Below are 21,384 nucleotides of genomic sequence, written 5' to 3'. Positions count from 1 at the left end.
GTGCATAATGTATCTCTGGGAATACAAGGTAGAAAGTGAGTTTCACACCAATAGATCTTGTGCAAAAAGTCCATTAGGAATAATATGGATAAACCAGTGTAGAGACACTAATTACTCAAGTTATTTATGCATTTAAAACACTAGATTACCAAAGCTATTATGAATGAAAATACACATAACTAACATTAAGTCTACCATGCCTGTTGTTCTGAAATAGAATGTTATGCCAAAATTCTATGATCTAGTTAGGGACAAGTAACTTTTATTGTGAAGTGGACAATGTGTGGGATCCAGAGAGATTATTCCAAGTGTTAGGAAGAGGTTCTTCAATCTGACTTGCTATGATCTCCAGAATTTTTTGTTTTCAATAGAGTGATCAAGTTGCTGAACTAACGGAGTCTCCTTAAAGAAGCTGTATAGTTCTGCCAACTGCAGAATTCCTAACTTGGAAACTGCATGATACTCTTGGCCTGTAACTATTCATCTGTCCCAAGTGACCTATTGACAACTTTACATTTGTGATTTCAAACAAGCTATAGTAGGTATGGATAGAATATTTATTGATTTTTCAACAGCAAACTGCCTCATTATTTGCTGGCCTGATTGTTGGTTTTATTTCTGCAAACACTATCTACAAGCTTGACTTACAAAATAGTGTATCAAACTGTATAAGCACAGGAATAGACAGGATGGGAAGTACCTCTTTTCACAAATAAAGTGTCTATGGCATATACTGTTTACTTGTGTGGTGTGTTTTGACTGAGCAGTTTCAAGAGGGTGCTGGACCAAGTCCTATGGCATACAGAAGTCAAGTATTTTTAGAGATAAACACGGTCTGTGATCTCCTGGAGTGTTTGATTGCCGGTGGTGTCGGGCTTTGGGGATAGGCAAGGGCAGTGATCACAGGAATTATATTGAGCATTTCATTCTCTAATGGCCAAGAATGTTCTTTCTTGGCTTTCGCTACACCCAGTAGTTGATTCCTTCCTGTTATTTTATTTTGTTTTTAAGCCAGAAATTTCACTTTACATCTGCCCAATTTGTATCAAACCTTTTTTTCTATACAAGTAATCCTCTACTAACACAGAATGTGGAACAAGTATGGAATACAAACACAAATGAAATAATAAATAAATATGCAAAAAAAAAAATTCATTGCTTACTGCCCCCAAACAATATTGCACCCCTGGAGATGGAAGGCTTCATCTGCAGCCCTGAACACTGAAGATCCTGCTTTTCTGCTGATTTGGAGAGGGAGGGTTGAGTGACTGTTTTAAAAAAACATGTCTAGCCTTAACTGGGGCAGGCAATGGCTAAAACAGGAACTGGCCCAAGAATGCTGAGTTTTGACACACGTTTATTCCCTATGCTACTGGGAGTCAGACAAGAACTGTGTTTCAGAGGTAGCATTGGCATGATGAGTAGTGAAGTAAAAGCAATGTCATAACAAAACTACATTAATTGAGAATGACCTGCACTGGTATCCCTCTCCACTGCCAGCTTCAGGTTAAAGTCCCTCCCTTTCTCAGTACGATAGATCCTCTGCTACATGCTTCATCTAAAATGGAAATTGGTTTTGCTCTCAGCACTGTCTGGGTCTCTTGAACCTCCTGTCATTGCAACAGAAAGATGGGTGGCCAACCTCTCACTTGTGATTTGTCTCGTCTACTTTAGACACTCGCACAGTTTGGGAATTCTAATCTGGCAGTCAGCTGGATTAGTGAATGTATATACTAGTAAAATAAACAGAGAAACATTTATATAAAATCATAAAGCAAGGATAAGAAGTTTATTTTAGATACATATACAAAGACATTTACACAAGATTCAATCTGTGACACGTAGCGAGTTAACAGATCAAAATATCTTATTCATCCTCAAAACTGCTGAATGAGTGAATTTAGGATTGGAGCTGCAATGTGTCAATATACATTACAACTACTGTAATTCAGTTTTTAAAAGTGCTGTCACTGGAAGACTTACAAATGGAAGGTGACAACAGCCTTTTAAAATGCTCATTGACCACTGTATATTCTTCCAATTGAGCTTTTTACAGGATTCAGAAGTAGAAATGAATATGAACCAGAGTGGGACAGCCAAGATAAATTCACAAATGACTTAAGTTTTTCCTTCTTACATTAGTATCTTTTTTGTACCACAACGTGCTATAGGTTTTCATTTCTTCTGTAGCTTAATTTTAGAAAAACAATGACGTTGGTTTAGACCTGAAAGTCTAACCACTGCTAACTTCTTGCCCACAAACAGTTTTAAACTCATCAGTCTCATTTCCACACCAGTAGAGGACGCTGGTACTGTTGTCAATTTAAAAAGGAACAGAATATTGGGCAGCCCCCTCAGTACCTTCTGCTCATTTTCTTGAACTTTTCATAATGGTAATCATCTGTCGCCTTTTCATTGGAAGGACGTTTGCGATTTGGAGGAGATGCTGCACAACATAGGAAGGGAAACATTTCTTAATGGCTTTGTTGCAACTTCTTTAAAACAGCAAACCATCAGACTTTAAACATAAAATGCAGCTAACTCTTTAAAGCAATGGAACACACATCACAATTAGACAATGAACATTAAAGGAATCACCTTTAAGTCAAATCACCGATGTCCCTGTGGGAAACTAAAATGCAGAATGACATAAAAATGGCAGATTGCAGAGGGTGCCAGTAGGGAATTTACGAAGGGATAATCACTGGTAAGTGTTAAACATGATAGATTTTAATAACATTCAAGATTGAAACAAAAGTTTAATTTCTCAACAGTTTAAAATGTTCTTTTCCAATTGAAGCACCAATTCCATTCCAATTCCCACCACCATCAGTTGTCAGGTGGGGTTTGTGTGGAAGCTGGACAAGAGGCTAAATGGAATTGCAGCAAGAACTTTAAACAGCAAAGAGGAAGTGGAGGACCAGTGTCAAAATGATAGTGGCCCCGAGAAGGGATGAGAGCAGATGTTTGTGTGCTAACTTGTATTTACTGTGGGAGCAAAAGGGATTAAGGAATTAGTAATAAAATGCATGTAAAAATAGTGACGGAAAATATTGAATTGTTTAACTAGTACAGATGATTAGCAACAACGTGTTAGGGAAAAAAAACTATCAGACGATATGGGCAGGATGGGGACAGTTTTCTATACAAAAGAAATATTATTACATCAGCCGTACGGGAATAATGTGGTAATCATTAGAAACCTGGCCACAAGTTGAGAACTTCATGTTCCAGGATAGAGGATCTTCAGACCAGAAGGGAAATTGGGAAAGAACAGAACAATACAGTAACACAGAAATCTGAGTAATGATCGGGTAATGGAAACACCATGGGGAGAAGGAAAGAACATGGAAGGATGCAAGGCCTCCAGAAGTGGTCTACAGATCTCTTGAAAGTAACAATGCAGGTCGAGAGATCAGGGAAATATGCAGCAAGAAGAATGGAAGATTTCAATTTTCAACTTAACCATACAGAGACAGAACATCAAAAGAAGTAAAGACAGTGATTTTTCTAGAATCTATTCAAGACAGTTTCTTGAATTATACCTCTGGAGCTGACAAAGAATCAGTGCATCTGAGACAGTGATGAATAACAAACCAGAATTAGTTCACAATCTGGCATCTAAGAAACATAATTACATTATAGTCATTTTATAGTACGTTTTATTTCAGGTTTAAAATTGAGAAGGACCAATCACAAACCAGAATTAACTTAATGAAGGCAAAAGTCAAAAAGATGACAAATTCATTGACCCATGATAAACTTCACTGAATCAAGCAATGAAATTCTGTAAAGAAGTATCAGGTATGAAACAGAACAAGCACATATGCCTAAAACACCAAGGATCCATTTCTAATAGCTAAATGACCTTGACGAAAACTTGTACCAATCTAAATTTTTGCACAAACTTTTAATGAAAATTGGAAATTTTGCAAAGTGGGACAGTTACAACTAACAAGAAAAGCAGCAAGAGATGCAAAAGTGGAACCAATGATAGGATAAAAGAAAAGGAATGGACAAAACTATGACACATGGAGTTTAACTCGAAGAAATGTAATATCACCCATTTTGAATCCAAGAAACCAAGTTGGTATTTGTTGCTTAATGGCACGTAATGAAGAACTATGATGGAGCAAAGATTTCCTTCCAAGAACATAATTAATTTAAAACTGGTTCACAGGTATTAGTAATCAAACAGTCTAATCAATATTAGTCTTTACTTTACAAAGATTGGTAAACAAAAGGTGAAGATACTGATCCACCTCAAGGGCTGTACGTCAAGGAAGGAGTTCACGACTACATACTCCAAGGCATTTGCAGATGGGCAAGAAATGCTGGCCCAGCCAGCAACAACAACATCCCATGAATAAAATGAAAGAAGTTCTCATGGCTCTGAGGAACATGTGCAGGAACAAAACTGTCTTGAGTTTGGTGGAGCAGTTAGGGAAGGAAGTGCTGGCAATGTGGGAGTCAGAGGGGAGAACTGAGAAGGGGATGGAAATCGGGCAAGTTCAGGAAGCTAGAATTAATTGGGTGCAGATATTTTGCAGCTTTCTAGAGACTGGAGCTGATAAGGTCAAGGAGGGATTTGCAAGTAAGGAGGAGAATTTTAAAATCAAGATAATGCCTGACCAGGAGCAGATAATTAAGTGGAATTGAAAGCAGAAAACCATATGCTTTAATCTGCAAGCAACTGTTTGAATTCTTACACATCCTTATGACTACAATCCACTGCTTTGTGAAGGCTGACATTAGTTACTTACGTTCAGGCTCTGGTTTGTCAGTGTCTCCCACTCTCAGGGGCCGAGGTTTGGCTTCCTCTTTATTGCGTTTTGCGGGTGTGTGCAATTCCTCCCGGTAAACTGTAACACAAAACAGAAGGCAATGTGAAACCTGCAACAAGGATCCCGCCATAACATAGCAATAAGCCTTGAAAAAAAATTATATAGTTTGAAAAAAATTACTGCACTGAAGAAAAAGCGAATGATTCAATTCGTATGTGCAATGTCATCCTTAGAGTCTCGAGCTCTAAATGCAGGATAAATAATCAGGAACAATGGGAAGTGTGCACATTTTTGATTTCAGCAGTAAAGAATACATTTCTTCAGCCTCAGTTGTGCTTCCTTGACTGGACAATGAGAAGTTGCACTGAGTTAAGCAGAATGGATGAACATGTGGAAATTGAATGGAAGCGCTACCCAAAACCCCAGAGAGTACTCAGAAATTGTAACGCAACAACTCCCATTCCTTGTCAGAGGGAAATGGATAAACTCCTACCGTCCCTCACTGTTGAACATTCACATTTGTGACATGCTGGTTATTTTCAGTTACTTTTTAATCTCCCAGTGGCAGATTTGGATCCTGAAGCAGAACACGTATTAAGCAAGTTAGGAGAATACTGTAAGGGAGTGGCTCACATAATGCACTGCCTTTAACATCTAACATGGTACTGTGGCTGTATCTTGTCATAAGGAACAAAAGGCTTGCATTCATTTAGCAGCAAAACCTGTTTCTCAGAGACAGCTCAAGAAATTGCTTTTGAAATGCATGAAGTCATTTTGATATAACACAATAGCCATTTTGTACATATTTAAGATTCCACATGTCACAATAAATGACCAGTTGAATGACTCGTTAACTTAAATTTAAATTGAGAGCATTGACGGAGGAATGTTGGTGAGGAGACAGGATGGATTCCTTACTTTTCAAGTATTTATTGTGGAATATTTAGCAACCGCCTCAACTGGCAACTGGAAACTTGGTCAATAAAAACCGAAAGAACTGTGAATGCTTTAAATCAGGAACAAAAGCAGAAGTTACTAGAAAAGCTCAGCACATCTGGCAGCATCTGTGAAGAGAAATCAGAATTAACGTTACAGGTCTAGTGACCCTTCCTGTTGTTCTGAGGAAGGGTCACTAGACCCAAAATGTTAACTCTGACTTCTGTCCACAGATGCTGCCAGAGCTGCTGAGCTTTTCCAGCAATTTCTGTTTTTGGAACCTTGGTCAGTCTGAGTCCCCTTTTGAAAAGTCAGAGGGGTGGATGACAGGATTTGATACAGTGGCACAGCGAATGTTTGCATTTGTGGGAACAGCATAACTAGAAGCCATCAATGGGAGATACACTAATTGGGAATTCAAAAGAAACTTCTTCAGCCAGAGAAGGTGGAACTTGGGAGTGGTTGTAGCAAGAAGTACAGATGCATCCAACAATAAGAGAGGCACACAAATGAGGGAGAAGGGAATTGAGGATTACATTAGTAAATTTAGAGAAAACACGGGAGGATTCTCTAGGAGGGCATGAACGCTAGCATAGAATGGTGAGGCTCAATGCTGTACATCCATGAAATGTCTCTGGTCATACTATAATATTGAACTGGAGGACAAACTGACTGAATAGAAGTAAGTCCTGCAGTAGGGCTTGAATCCAATACACTGTCAGTATGGAGATAAAATATCTAACAAAGGCAGTTTCACAGCACTGGTTTATAAATCTTTCATAGTTACACACCACATTCACCATTAATGTAGATGAACAGACTAGATATCAATGGTGTCCCTTCACTCATGCAGATCAAGTCATTGAACACTGCAATAGTGGTTAGGTCAGGCCTGCCAGTGACCACACATCTGCCATAGGCTCTTTTCAATGGCGCTCCATAGCAAACTTGCTGTTAAAGTCCCTTCCAGGAACCCCAAGATGTGGGTGACAAAATGCCTCATTGTTGTAAGACAACCTGAAAAAGGAGAAAGCTTGTTCTGTCGGAAATACTGAACTGTGAATGCTGCTCAAAGCAATAACTCCAACCATCCCCTTTCGCCTTGCTTCCTCTCGTTTGATGCTCCTGCCTCCCACATTATCACACAACGTCTTCACTTTTCTTTCCTCCCCTTTCCCATGACACTGCAATTTATTAAATCTTGTTGGACTTCTAAATATCTTCCAGTTCTGGCCAAAGGTCACAGATGCGCAACACTAACTTTTTTTCTCCCTCCCTGCACTGGATGCAGCCAGAGCTGCTGAGTTTTCTTCCAGGATTTTATGATTGTATTTCGGATTTCCACCATCCTAAGTATTTGCTTTTCTGAAGTCACCTGGATCACAGGTACACAAAGCAACCACACCAGGAGATTGCAACACTGAGAAGGTCAATCATAGAGCTTCATCAATACTTACACCGGTTGTGTTGAACATAATTGACTGCAATGTTGGTGGGTACGAAAGAAGTACCGTTGTCCTTCTTTTTGTTACGTTGTTCTGCCAGGAGCTGGGCCTTTGCCTCTTCTGTGCTGATAATGTTCTTTATTTTTGCACTCAAAATAAAAAAAAAAGATGCAATCAATAGCAACATGAGTAAAAATAAAGGCCAGGTAGCAAAATTTCCTTTAGAATGCATTCTGAAAGGGTGTGGACACAAGTTCAGGAGCAAATTTCTAAAAGGAACTGGATAAATACTGGAAGGTGTGGGAACATCTGCAGGCTAATGGGTAAAACTGCACAGGCATGATGGGCCAAATGGCCTCTTTCTGTTGTGTTCTTTTGCTATGAAGGTAATATAAATGGATGCAAACATCACAGGTACCCTGATTTACTGACTTTCTTGAAGATGGAAGACTTGAGAGCAATTTGATACTCATGTTTAAGATTAATGGAGAAAGGCAATTCAACATCTTTTAAAATTGCAAAATACACCATCCAAGAATGGAGGGGGCTCATATTTCAAATTAAGGATGACAAATCAAGTAGGAACGTCAGGCACTTTGTTTTCTGTCAAAGAGTAACGCATTTGTGGAACAATCATACATTTTATGAAGCCACGTGTTTCATTCAAAAGGAGCAGCAGAGCTTCCTAAATAAAGATATAGCTAATGTTTTTCTTAATATATTCACGAGATGTGGGCATTATTGGCTAGGTTAGCATTGGCTGCCCATTTCCCAATTGCCCTCGAGAAAGTGGTAGTGGGACTTCCACCCTACTGTTGTAACCCAGAAACACAGAATGAACGGCAATATACTTCCAAGTTAGGATAGCAGCTGGCTTAGGGGGAAACTTGCAGATTATGGTGTTGCTAGGCATCTGCTGCCTTTGTCCTTTTAGGTAACAGAGTTGGCAGGTTTGGAAAGTGTTACTGCAATGCATCTTCTAGATGGTCCATCCTGCAGTGACTCTGTATCAATGAAATGGACCCACCTTTTCTGAATAATAAGAGATAAAAATGAAATTTTGAAATTACTTTGATTCCTGTTTTCAGCGTGTATGCGTCAATGGGATGTAACAGATTTCCAAATGAAGAACATTGTCCAGTAGGATAGACATAGGGAGGTTTTGCTAAAACTATACAAGGCACAAATTACAGCTGGAATACTGTGAACAGTTTTGGTCCCTTATCTAAGGTAAAATAGACTGACATCAGAGGCACTCCAGAGAAGGTTCGCTAGGCTGATCCCAACTATAGAGGAACTGCCTTATGAGAAGAGGTTATACTTGTGCTCAGTGATGTTTCGAAGAATGAGAGGAGACCATGTTGAAACATGCAAGATTCTTAGAAGGCTTGGCAGGGTAGATACAGAAAGGATGTATCCCAATGTAGGTGAATCTGGGACCAGAAGGCATAATCTCACGGTCAGGGGTCATCCATTTAAGACAAAGATGATCAGAAATTTCTTCGGAGTGTAGCGAATCTGCGGAAGGCTGGGAGAACTGGGTCAGTAAAAGAAATCTATTCAAGGCTGAGATAGATAGATTTTTAGACAGTAAGGGAATTATGGATTATGGAGAAAAGGCAGGAAAATGAAGATTAGGATGATTACATCAGCCATGATTTGAGGAGTAGACTTGATGGGCCAAATACCCTACGTTTGTCCCTACGTCTTCTGATCGTATTTGCACTAAAATTGATCTAAAAAGATAAACACTTACTCAATACCCAAATCCACTTCAGGAATTCCACTCAGCATCTGATTGGATAGCATTTCTTCTGTGCGCTTGGCAGATGAAACGTTGATGTTATCAGGCAACTCATACAGTTGGTCCTCTGGGTTTTTGACCTTTGCTTTCTGTTCTTCGTTCTCCAGGATTCCCTTCCTCCGTTTTAGTTCCGTCTCGATGTACTTCATCCTGCCGTGGAACAACAGATCACTCTCCAAACAGATGAACAAGGACTCTTATTGAACACAGTAGACATGTCATACAGGGTCATAAGCTTCCCAGGTTCTTTAATGTCTTGTGTTCCAGCTGCTGCTGGGATTTTAGGCCCACTATGGACATATGGACATTGCATAAATAATGTCAGGAGACTATCTGTCTATTGCTACGTTTGCAGCTATGAAGAATTGCAAGGCTTTAGAGAACATGCAGACTTTTACGAGAACAGTATCAGGAATGAAAACTGTGGAAGTTACGTGGAGAGACTGGAAGCTGGTACTGTTAACTTGTTTGGTTCTAAATCCAAGTAGAGAATTTCTAGACGTGTTCAAAATTACAATGGATTTGATGGATTAAATAAAGGGCAGTCCAGTGGTTAGCACAACTGTCTGACAGTGGTAGGGACCCAGCTTCGATTCTACCCTCGGACGACTGTATGGAGTTTGCATATTCTCCCTGGGTCTGAGTGTGTTTCCCCTGGGTGCTCCGGTTTCCTTCCGCAATCCAAAGATGTGCAGGTTAGGGTGGATTAGCCACAGTAAATGTGATACGGTGGGGGCTGGGTCAGGATGGGATTCTCTTCAGAGATCGGTGTAGACTCGGTGGGCTGAATGCCCTCTATCTGCACGGCAGGGATTCTATGACTGAGATTAAGAGGAACAGTGTCAATCAAAAGGTTTGAAATCTTTGGAATTCTTTGCCCCAGCAAACTGTGGAGGCATAGGCTTTGGGGGTTCAAGCCAAAGACCAATTGATTTTGAGATATTAAAGACATCAAGGAAAATGGTAATAGTGCAGAAAAATGGCTATGAACAGCCATGCTGTTATCGGATGGCACAGCAGACTTGCAGGGCTGAATGGCCTCACCCTGCTCCTATTTCCTACTTTCTTAAATAAGGAGAAATTATGTCCTCTGGTGGAAAACAAATCAAAGAGGAGACAAGGAAAGTTATTTTATTAACATAGCAAATGAGAGTTTGGAGAAGATTTGTAGCTCTGGTTGAGGTTCTGGATTTAAGTTTGCTCACTGAGCTGGAAGGTTTGTTTTCAGACGTTTCGGCACCATACTAGGCAACATCTTCAGTAAGCCACTGGTGAAGCACTGGTGTTATGGCCCACTTTCTATTTATGTGTTTAGCTTTCTTTGGATTTAGCGATGTCATTTCCTGTCTTGATGTAATTTCCTGTTTTTCTGGGACATCGACACAGGAAATGTCAAAAAAGAGCAGGAACCGCAGGAAAGCTGAACACATAGATAGAAAGTAGGTCACTAACACCAGTGCTTCACTCGAGGCTCGGTGATGATGTTACCTAGTATCGTGATAAAATGTCTAAAAACAAATCTTCCAACTCAGCGAGCAAACTTATTTTCAGTAGCAAATGAGAGCTAGAATGGCCCATCTGAAAGAGACTGGTGGAAACAGATTAAACAACAACTTTCAAAAGGGATTTGGATAAATCAGCGCTTCCCAAAGTGAGGCTCAGGACTCCGAGTTCTGTGGCTGCAAGCTCAAAGGCAACAATTTCCAACCTGCCCCCATCCCTCTCTGATCCTTCCTCCCACTCCAAAACACACTCAATCCTCCAGTTCTCACTGAGGGGGGAGAGTGATAGTTTTCAAACCTCAAAAGTGGTACACAGTGGGAAATGGTTTGGGATGCTTTGCGATTATTACGTGGAAAGATTTTCCAGGTTGTGGGGAGACTGCAGGGGGAGTGGAAGTACTTGGATCCTCCTTCTTCTAGAGTCGGCACAGGCTACGATGGGTCAAATTGTCTGTGATCTTGATATAAATTATCTTGAAGATTCATTTTTTATAAAACTCTGTTTTGGTACAAACAGTTCATGCTTAACACAATCAAGAAAAGAAAAAGGCTATGCAAGAGTCAACAGTATAGTGGTTCTCAGTGATTGACAAAACTGCTTTAATAACTCCTACCAGGTTACTCCACAATCACATTTGATTATTTATTTTCCCACAAAGAGTGGACAGAATTAATTTTGTATGAAAATATGATTTGAATGTGGTTTCTCTGGAATTTAACATCCAATAAAAAACACACCCTATAAAAGGAATCTTACTGAGCAAGAGGGACTACTTCAAAACACTCCCAACTACCAGTCAGGCAGAAGTTAAATACATGCTGAAACAAAGACTCAAAAGTGCTGGTAAACACTCAGCAGAGTCTGGTAGTGTCTTCAGAGAGAGAAAAACAAAGTTAACATTTCAAGTTGATGTTCTGTCATCAGGACATTCTGATGAAAGGACACAAAGCTGAACCATTTACTGTTTTTCTCTCTTCACAAACTCACTGGATGTTTTCTCTTTTACTCTAAATACAGAGCGAGGACAGTCAGTCATATTTTTCCTGGAACAGACTAGAGGGGAACTAGAGGGATTTAGTATGGCAATGCTTGTTCCTGATGTGGCAACAGGACTATCTGTTTGGCATGTTTGACAGATCACTCCAATGGTGAGACACTGTACATAACTAAATGTGTTAGAGGTAAAAACAATGACTGCAAATGCTGGAAATCAGATTCTGGATTAGTGGTGCTGGAAGAGCACAGCAGTTCAGGCAGCATCCAAGGAGCAGCGAAATCGACGTTTCGAGCAAAAGCCCTTCATCAGGAATAACTAAATGTGTTGCTGTATGCGCTGATGCTTTAAAAGAACAGAAGAAAACAAACATTTGCTTATCTCAAAGCAGCATGATGAGAGGTCAAGACATACATGTCAGCGTCCTCATCCCGTCGATTGGTCTCCACTGAAAATGATGTGCCCAGGTTTAAATCTGTGTCCTCTTCTTCAACCCTGGAAAAGAGAAAGCAATTCTTTAGTTAACCAGGGAGGGAAAACAAATCTTTGAAGGAGGTACTTCTGTCTCTCATCTTGAACGCTCTGCTGGAATGTGAACGACATAAAACTTTTGCACTATTTTGTTCCCTGTACCTTGCATTCTTTCTGAAAAGGAAGTTTCATTTTTGTAGGTGTCACAGGCAAGGCCAGTATTTGTTGCCCATCCCGAATTGTCCTTGAACTAACTGACTTGCTCAGCCACTTAAGAGTTAATTTCATGCTGTAGATCTGGAATCACACTTAGGCCAGATCAGGTAAGGACAGTGGATTCCTTCCCAAAAGATACTAGTGAAAGAAGATAGCTTTTTGTGACAATGATCAGAGTTCCATGGTCATTGTTGAGATTAGCATTCAATTCCAGATCTTTATCATCTGAATCGAATACTCTCCCTTCTGCAGCTGATGAGATTTGAACCTGTGCACAATGATCAGTAGCCTAGCCATCTGGATTCCAGTCCTATGACATTACCACCCCCTGACAATGATGCAGGTCATGACAATTCAACAAAAAAACACAAGAAGCAAATGAAGATTTTCCTTAACACCACAAGAACAATGGGAATCCACATAAATTAAACGTAGCAAACCAATACAGCTAAACTGATGCCATTTTGTATTCTTTAAAGTATAAATTCTCCTTTAAGTTGGGTCTGTAGGCTGCCTTGTTCAAAGAGATGACACTGCCATAATGGATCAAGTGGCTTACTTCTGTGTTGTCCAAATCCAGTGAAATAATGAAATGAATGAATAAATGGGCAGATTTTGTTGCGATTTTCTGATATCCTACCTTTCTCGCTTTTTATCCTTTATCATCTTCATATCAATCATACCACCAGTCTTCAGTTTAAAAGGGTCGTCCTGCACATAAAAACAATATTTGAATTTTGCTGATTAAAGGTGTAATTTCTCAATGTTTTTAGTCATGTATCATCAGGACATTAGCAAGAATATAAATGTAAAAGGGAATATCATTTTATACCAAATGAGTGTGCTAATTGCTTGGCAAGCACTCATTGGCAGGGGTGTTATCATGGAGAATGCACCAGTTCGATGAAGACTGGCAGTTAACTGCCAAACTTTATTTAAATGTAAATCAGTTTAAATATAAATGTAAATCAGTCTGATTGTCCCAAGGAATGAACCAGAAAATAGCTGTCACCCATATTACATGCACAACGTATGTACATATCCTTCATGTTCACAAAGAACAGGCCCTGTGCGTGAATATAGGTACCGTCCAGTACACATAAGTCCACCAACTGAATCTTAAATTGGTCATCATTGTAATTCTTAGCGCATTAAAATGATACTGAAAATGTTGAAGCACTTTTCCAAAAAACTATATCTTGCAAGTGCTTTTGAAGACAGCTAAATTAACAATCTTTTCAAATATCAGTTCTGATTAGACAAAGTCAAAAGTTAAATCTCCAGCTCAGTGATACATTGTTCCTACTATAGTGACTTAATAACATGCATTCACATATTGCTGCTCTTCAGAAGATGTTGGTGTTGTACTGGAGGAAATGGAAAGTGATTTTGAGGAAGAATCATGGTTGCTTGTGCATACTATGATGACCTATAAGCTCGACAGAAAACCTCAGGGTCAGCTGTTAAATGTTAAGCTCTTCTTTGCCAGATGTACAAGCAAGTGTAACAATGCACTTACAATGGAGTGAAGTACAATCAAGCGTGGACCTCCACACCCCATTCACTCCCAAATTACCTCAGCCATACAGAGCCTGGCCAACACAATTAGATAAACATAATAAATAGAACAAATAAATGTGCTTGTTTCAGATTACTTTTTAAAATTGATTTTTTCAAAACTCTCACAATTGTCCCTCACCTGAAGTTACTATCGAATTTGTACATTAACAAAATGAGCAGCGAAATGGCTCAATGGTTAGCATTGCTCCCTTACAGTGGCAAAGATCCAGGTTCAATTCTACTCTTGAGTAACTGTCTGTGTGGAGTCTGCACATTATCCCACTGTCTGCATGGGTTTCCTATGGGTTCTGATTTCCTCCCACAGTCCAAGTATGTGCACATTAGGTGGATTGGCCGTGCTAACCTGCCTGTAGTGTCCAGGGATGTGCAAGTTAGGTAATGTAAGGTTACAGGGGACAGGGTATGAGGGTGGGTCTGTTCAAAGGGTTGGTGTGGACTGAATGGCCTGCTCCCACACTGTCAAGCTTCTATAATTCTAACAGGAGGTTCCATTAGCTTCAATATTACTGCAACAGGAAAGTGCAGCCCAACTAACTTTAACAGGGGAACTGGATAAGTACTTGAAATGAAAACTTGTAGAGTTAGGACTAAATGGATGGTTCTTTCAAACCATGAATGGCCACATGGTTTCCAAATGTGCTGTGGATTGTTTGGTGATGTGAGGCAGAAAGCAGTGTGGCGTAGTATCTTTGATAGGAATTATCTAGATCACGAGCTAGACCATCATCAAATACACAAACTTTTGTTCTGAACATAAAACCACTACCTCTACATTGTTAAACTGCCTATCCAACATCCAACTGTGGACAAGCAGAAATCTCCTCCGATTAAATATTGGGAAGACTGAAGCCACCACAAATTCTTTCCCTTAGCAATCTATTTAGTTTATCTCTCTGGCAACTTCCTAAGGTTTAAGATTCTCTGTGACCTTGGTGTCATATTTCACCCCAATTTCCTACCACATTCACGCAATCACTAATACTGTCTATTTCCATTTCCAAGAATGTTGACTATGCCCCTACCTCAGCTCATCCTTGACTAGTCTAAAACACTCTCACGTTATGCCCTTTGTAAACTTCGAGTTCATACAACGCTCTGTTGCCTGTGTACTAACATGTACCAAGTTTCATAAACCCATTACCCCCGTGTTCACTGAATTACAATTCATCAATGCTTAAAATACTTGAAAATTCTTACCTTTATTTTTAAATCTCCTTGCCTATCACACTATCTTGGTAACCTCCACCAGACCCTTAAGCATCGCTGTTTTTATTCATTCCACCATCAATGGCAATGCAGCCTCAGCCCTAAAAAGCTGCCTTTTTAGGAGGAAAGAGACACTAACTGTAATCCTATCTCATTGACCCAGCCTTTGGTCATCTGTCCTCAGACCTGATGTGGCATCAGATTTCACTTGTGAAGCATCTAGAGATGCTGCTGTACATATACAAGTTGTCATTGCTGCCCTGATTTTGACAAATTATGGCATGAGTCGAGAGTGTGGTGCTAGAAAAGCACAGTAGGTCAGGCAGCACCCGAGGAGCAGGAGCCTCAATGTTTCTGCCATAACGAATGATGAAGGGCTTATGCCCGAAATGTTGATTCTCCTGCTCCTTGGATGCTGCCTGACCTGCTGTGCTTTTCCAGCAACACACTCTCGACTTTGATCTCCAGCATCTGCAGACCTCACTTTCTCCAAATTATGGCACGAATCTTACCACAGTTGATGTTTCTTCTGGTGCTTGTTCCCCAACCAGCAGGGCAGCAGCACTGTACAAGCAACAGAAAAAGAAATCATTAAAGGCTTTTTGATTTTGCTTTGTGCCTATTCCTCCTGTGACAGTGGAGACTCTGACTCAGCATCACTGATACTCTTAAATCTTTCTTTCTGAATGGCCAACATGAAGCTGCAAGTTGTCATTTCAATTAAACTCTCCCTTGTTGCAATTTTAAGCTGCGTCACACCCATTGCTTTTTCTAATATAGTTCTAATGTTGTGGTTCGTTTACAGCAACAGTGATCTTTTAAACAGGTCATGTTGTTAAATAGCTAACCTTTTTAAAAAAGAAACCCATTTCCAGAATGAGCGCGCTGCTGGCAATGCCAACATTCATTGCCCATCCTTCAATGCCCTCAAGAAGGTGGTGAAGAGCTGCCTTCTTGAATACACCAAAATGGCTTGACAGATTTTTCAAAGGGCAGTTAAGAGTGAACCACATTGTTAAGAGTCTAGAATCGTATATAGGCCACATCAGGCAAGGACATCAGATTTCCTTCCCTTAGGACATTGTCGTGAAAGCATACCTGATTCAATGATAGAGGTCACTATTAAATATACTGGGCTCATTTATTTAGTTAACTGAATTTCATTTCACCAGTTGCTTACTGTATTTGAACTCATGGCTCTGAATCATGACTCTTTTCTCAAACAGTGATAAGCCACTAGTTTATGAATGGTCAAAGAGGCTTGACAGACTGAACATTATAAACAGTACACCTGTTATTTTGACAGCAAATGTTCCCTGTGGGTGTGCTGCTTTCTGCTACATGAAGTGGACCTACCTCACTCCATTTTGCCTCCTCCTCAGACTCTGGATTTCCTTCAATTCATCTAGTTTTGACCTTCAGAAAGAGAGATGATCACCAGTGACTTGCAGAAATCTTTTCTCATACAAAAATAGTTTATAAATGCTTACAAAAAATATTTCTTACTGCTGCAAGCCAAACAAGAGATTGACAGGCTCAAGGCCTCGTGTGAGTGAGTTTTACTCGGGTTATCAGAGAAAGCTAAGAGTTGAGAGAATAAAAAGAAATAATTGGTGTTTGATATAAAGCTGGAAGTTTTTACAGATATTTTTAAATCAACCTGTTCAGATGTGTTATGCCACACTTCTGCAGCAGAGATGGGACCTGAATCCAGGTGTCTGGCTAAAAGGCAGGTCATCACCACACTGGCACAAGATGCTTTATATTACTAGCAGTGCTTGGATATTTTTATATTAATTGCAGTCCTTGGATGTTTTTATATTACTAGCAGTCAATTTGTTATAAATCAGTAGAGATAATCACCAGGTCACAGTTACTGACTCATAGGGGCTAGTCTCATTCGTAACTTGACTGTACTGTATTGCAATTGAGCCCAAAACAAAATCCAAACTCTGCCATCATGTCAGTGTCACCACTAGAGGTCAATGTAATGATATTTCTCCCAGTAAACTTGCTGATTTGCAAGACGCAGTCCTCCATCACCCAGACCTAAATAATGATCAACTAAAAAACCAATTAATCTGTCCCTACTTCTTAGCTCGTTTTAACTTTAAAAGGATACAGTAATTTGGGGCAAGCTTTCATATTAGTTCAGACTCTGACATGTGTTGAGACTTTGAATTCACTACACTAATGCTGTGTTAACGGAGGAAATCTGCTGGCATCCCTTGTCAAGCCAGAGACTCCAGTCCCATAGCAATGTAGTTAACTGTCAATTACCTCCCTGAAATAGCCTTGTGGGCAACTCAATCATATCAATTAGCAACCACTGATAAGCAAGAAAGGGCAACTGCTTCAGGGAAGCCCACAGAGGCTCTTGTGGTGCAGTAGCAGTGTTCCTACCCCTGGACTGGGGGGCCTGGGTGCAATTCCATCTGCTCTAAAGGTGTGTAATAACATTTCTGAACAGGTTGATTGGAAAAATAGGTCAGGAAAGTCCATAAAGAAATGATAGGACTCTTACAGCATAGTAGCAGTGTCCCTACTTCTGGGCTGTGGAGGCTGAGGTTCAAGTCCCACCTGATCTCTAATCAGGCTAATTTAAAACAAAAAGATCAGGCTAGTCCACAAAGAAATGAAAAGGCTCTTTTGGTGCAGTGGTAGTGTCCATGCCTCTGAGGCAGAAGACCTAGGTTCAAGGTATGTCATAACATCCCTGAATAGGATCATTTAAAATATCCACAGAGAAATGAATTATTGCTTTTAGGGGCTCTTGCAGCCCTGATTCCAGGTTCAAGTCCTGTTCACTCTGATATTGTGTAACAATATCTCTAAATGTTTGACTAGAAAATATCTGAATCATTGCTTTATAATTTTTACAACCATGTGGGAGGAAAATCAAATGGATGTCCATAGTCTCACATACATTGTCGTAATTGTGAAGACTGAAAAGCAATCTCATTGACACATGCAATGTTGTGGTGGGGGAACAGGATGATGTGGAGAGGATATTGCCTTTATAGGAAAGACTAAAACTAACTCAAAAATTAGTTTCCACTTGAGGCAGAGATGAGATTTGATTTCTCTCAAAGGCTAGTTAGTTGGGAGATTTCTTTTTCCTGAGAGCAGTCGAGGCTGGATCATTGAATTTTTTTAAGGCAGACATAGAGGTTTGATTAACAAAACAGTATTAACTAGATAAGAAAATACAGTTGAGGTCACAAACTTATCAAATGGCACAGCAGGCTGGAGGGACCCTATCAAACAACTTCTGGCTCTTAATTCCTCTGTCTGTTAGGAGTAAAGCCTCAGCGACTGATGGCTATTTTCAATCTTTACAAACTTAAGAACATTTTATGAGGATGAAGACTGATCATTTACTGGTGAGGTAGCCACCAAACTGTATGTATTCGCTCAGACAATGGTTTATACTTTAGGAGTCAGCTATGGCCCAGTGAGTACCACACTCTGACTGCTCCATTCCCATGTCTTGAACACAGTTATCTCGGATGGTGCTCAGATGTAGTATTAAGGGAGTGCCAGACAGTTGGAGGTGCTGTTTCCCTGCTGAGACACAAAACACTTCTTGAATGGATGTCAAATCAGAGAATCATATAATCCCTGCAGTGCAGATCGAGGCCATTCTGCCTATCAAGTCTGCGCCCACCCTCTGGAAAGCATACCCACCCCCTACACCCACCAATCCCCCTAACCTCACATTTACCATTGCTAGTCTGCACAACCATGTACACTACAGCACAATTTATCACGGTCAATCCACCTAACCTGCACATCTTTGGACTGGGAGAAAGTGAGGACTGCAGATGTTGGAGAGTCAGAATTGAAAAGTGTGGCACTGGAAAAGCACAGCAGGAGCATCTGAGGAGCAGGACTGTCAATGTTTATGCCTGAAACATTGACTCTCCTGCTCCTCGGATGTAGCCTGACCTGCTGTTTCCAGCGCCACACATCTTTGGACTGGATTAATATCTAATGGCTGCTACTTTCAAGAGCAAGGAAGCTCCTCCATTGAAGAAGCAAAGCAAATGCAGGAAATTTAAGATAAAAATTGAAACTCAAAACACATGAAATAGGAGCAGGAATAGACTATCCAGCCCATCAAACCCATTTTGCCATTCAACACAATCCTCTAACTGATGGCTGATCCTCTATCTCAAATCCAAAACTATCCAAGATTCAACAAATAAACAGTGACTAACTGGTAGATTGAACACAACTACAACACGTACTAGAAAGATTCTGGGGATACCGAGCAGGTCAGACAGCAGCTGCGGTTAGATAGAGCGAGTTGATGTTTCAAGTCAAATATAGCTCTGATGTCAGACTTAAGACGTTACTCCAATTCTTCTCTCCATTAGTGCTACTAGACCTGTTGAATATTTCCTGGCGTCTGGGTCAATATTTATCCTTCAATCAACACAGCACAAAACAGACGCACACAGTCTGGTCATCATCACATTCATGTTGTGGGAGTTTGCTGTGAACAATCTTGGTTGCTGCATTTCTTTGATGCGGAGGTGCTGGTGTTGAACTGGGTCGGACGAGGTCAAAAATCAAACGACAGGTTGTAGTCCAAGGGGTTTATTTGAAAACACTAGCTTTTTGGAGCATTGCTCCTTCATCAGGTGCTAGTGAGAGAAGACCTTAGACACAAAATTTATAAGGAAGAGATCAAAGGATCATACAACTAATGCGAACAAATTGAACATCCCTAAGATGCTCTTAAATCTTTAATCAGTTAGAATGGAGGTGCAAGTTTCGATTGATCAATATGCAAATCCCAGAATTTCTTTCAAGTCACGGCCCTGAGATAACTTAAGGTGTTATCAAGATAAAGGAGGTGACACCTCTGGTCAGACAATGTACATTAGGTGTGAGGGATTTCCTGCAATACAACACTTCATGGTAGACAAGCAGGAGACTGGAAGAACACAGTAAGCAAGGGCTGAAGAAGGCTTATACTCGAAACATTGACTTCTCCACCTCCTGATGCTGCCCAGCTTGCTGTGTTCTTACAGCCTCCTGCCTGTCTACCTTGCATTCCAGCATCTGCTGATCTTTTGCCTTTTATACAAGACTTCATTGGCTGTCCAGTTCATTGGGGAATCCTAAAAGGCGCTATACAAAGACAAGACCTTTCCTTCCAGAAGCCTGAAACCTTAAAGCAGTTAACTGTTCAGGAATAGGTTGAAGAATCTCCCCGGTTGGGCTGGAGGGCGAGAGGCCTCCATGGACCACTGAAGCCTCGGCTCTCACCTGACCTCCACCACCCTCTGCTCATCCTCCTCATCCGACTCCTCGTTTCTCCTCCTGCGGTAGCTTTTCCCCGCCGGCATTCTGGACCCAATACAACCTTATTTTTCCTTAAACACAATTTATTGTCGAAACCCTTCAATCACATCGACTTGGACTGCGTACTAACAGCGAGGGAAGGTTTTGCAGGACGGACATAACAGACTTCCGGTCCGCCGAACTACTTCCGGGACTACATTTCCCATAATGCTTTGGAAGTGTCAGTGTTGTACTGGAGTGCACAAAGTTAAAAATTACACAACACCATGTTATAGTCCAACAACTTTTGGAGCGTTGTTCCTTCATCAGGTGGTTGTGGAGTATAACCTGGTGTTGTGTGATTTTTAACTTTGTATTTCTTATAATGCAAGTGGGCCCAGGATCATTTGACCCAGTCCCATAGTGTTGGTGTACACACAGTCCTGTGCAACATTGAGACTGACATCCCATAAGGATCCATAGCATAGTCTAACAATAACATTCCTGAAAAAGCAAAATACTGTAGATTTATAAGAGAAAGAATGATGGAGAAAGTCAGCAGTATCAGTTAAAAAGAGGAAGAGTGGCACAGTGGCTAAGTGGTTAGCACTGCTGCCTCACAGCACTAGGGTGCCAGTTTCGATTTCAGCCTCAGGTAACTGTATGTGTGTAGTTTGCACATTCTCCCTGTGTCTGTGTGGGTTTCCTCCCAAAGTCAGGTGAATTGGCCATGCTAAATTGCCCAGAGTGTTAGGTGCATTAGTCAGAGGGAAATGTGTCGGGGTGGGTTACCCTTTGGAGGGTCGGTGTGGACTTGTTGGGCCAAAGGGCCTGTTTACACGCTGTAGGGAATCTAATCTAATCATTAATGTTTCAAACCTGTGTGAAGTTAACTCTTTCTCAAACCACACCTGTTGAGTTTCTTAGGAGAAAGTGAGGACTGCAGATGCTGGAGATCAGAGCTGAAAATGTGTTGCTGGAAAAGCGCAGCAGGTCAGGCAGCATCCAAGGAGCAGGAGAATTGACGTTTCGGGCATGAGACCTTCTTCAGATTCCAGAAGGGCTCATGCCCGAAACGTCAATTCTCCTGCTCCTTGGATGCTGCCTGACCTGCCGCGCTTTTCCAGCAACACATTTTCAGCTGTTGAGTTT

At 40.7% G+C, this 21,384-nt stretch overlaps 1 protein-coding gene across 1 annotated transcript; it reads right to left on the bottom strand.

Annotated features, from left to right (window-relative positions):
- Window positions 1-1,756: 1,756 nt before the first annotated feature.
- c49h9orf78 (chromosome 49 C9orf78 homolog) lies at window positions 1,757-20,424 on the bottom strand. The gene is made up of 9 exons (XM_072565883.1): window positions 20,218-20,424; window positions 16,297-16,356; window positions 15,453-15,504; window positions 12,794-12,864; window positions 11,881-11,961; window positions 8,922-9,119; window positions 7,178-7,314; window positions 4,764-4,862; window positions 1,757-2,446 (listed from the first exon to the last, which is right to left on the bottom strand). Exons 1-9 carry the CDS (start codon window positions 20,295-20,297, stop codon window positions 2,355-2,357), a joined length of 870 nt encoding a protein of 289 aa, XP_072421984.1. The 5' UTR covers window positions 20,298-20,424; the 3' UTR covers window positions 1,757-2,354.
- Window positions 20,425-21,384: the final 960 nt, after the last annotated feature.

This window comes from Chiloscyllium punctatum, chromosome 49 (assembly GCF_047496795.1).
Source record: "Chiloscyllium punctatum isolate Juve2018m chromosome 49, sChiPun1.3, whole genome shotgun sequence".
Classification (NCBI taxonomy): Eukaryota; Metazoa; Chordata; class Chondrichthyes; order Orectolobiformes; family Hemiscylliidae; genus Chiloscyllium; species Chiloscyllium punctatum.
The sequence above is the reverse complement of the archived record's forward strand: the minus strand, read 5'-3'. Positions and strand labels throughout refer to the sequence as shown.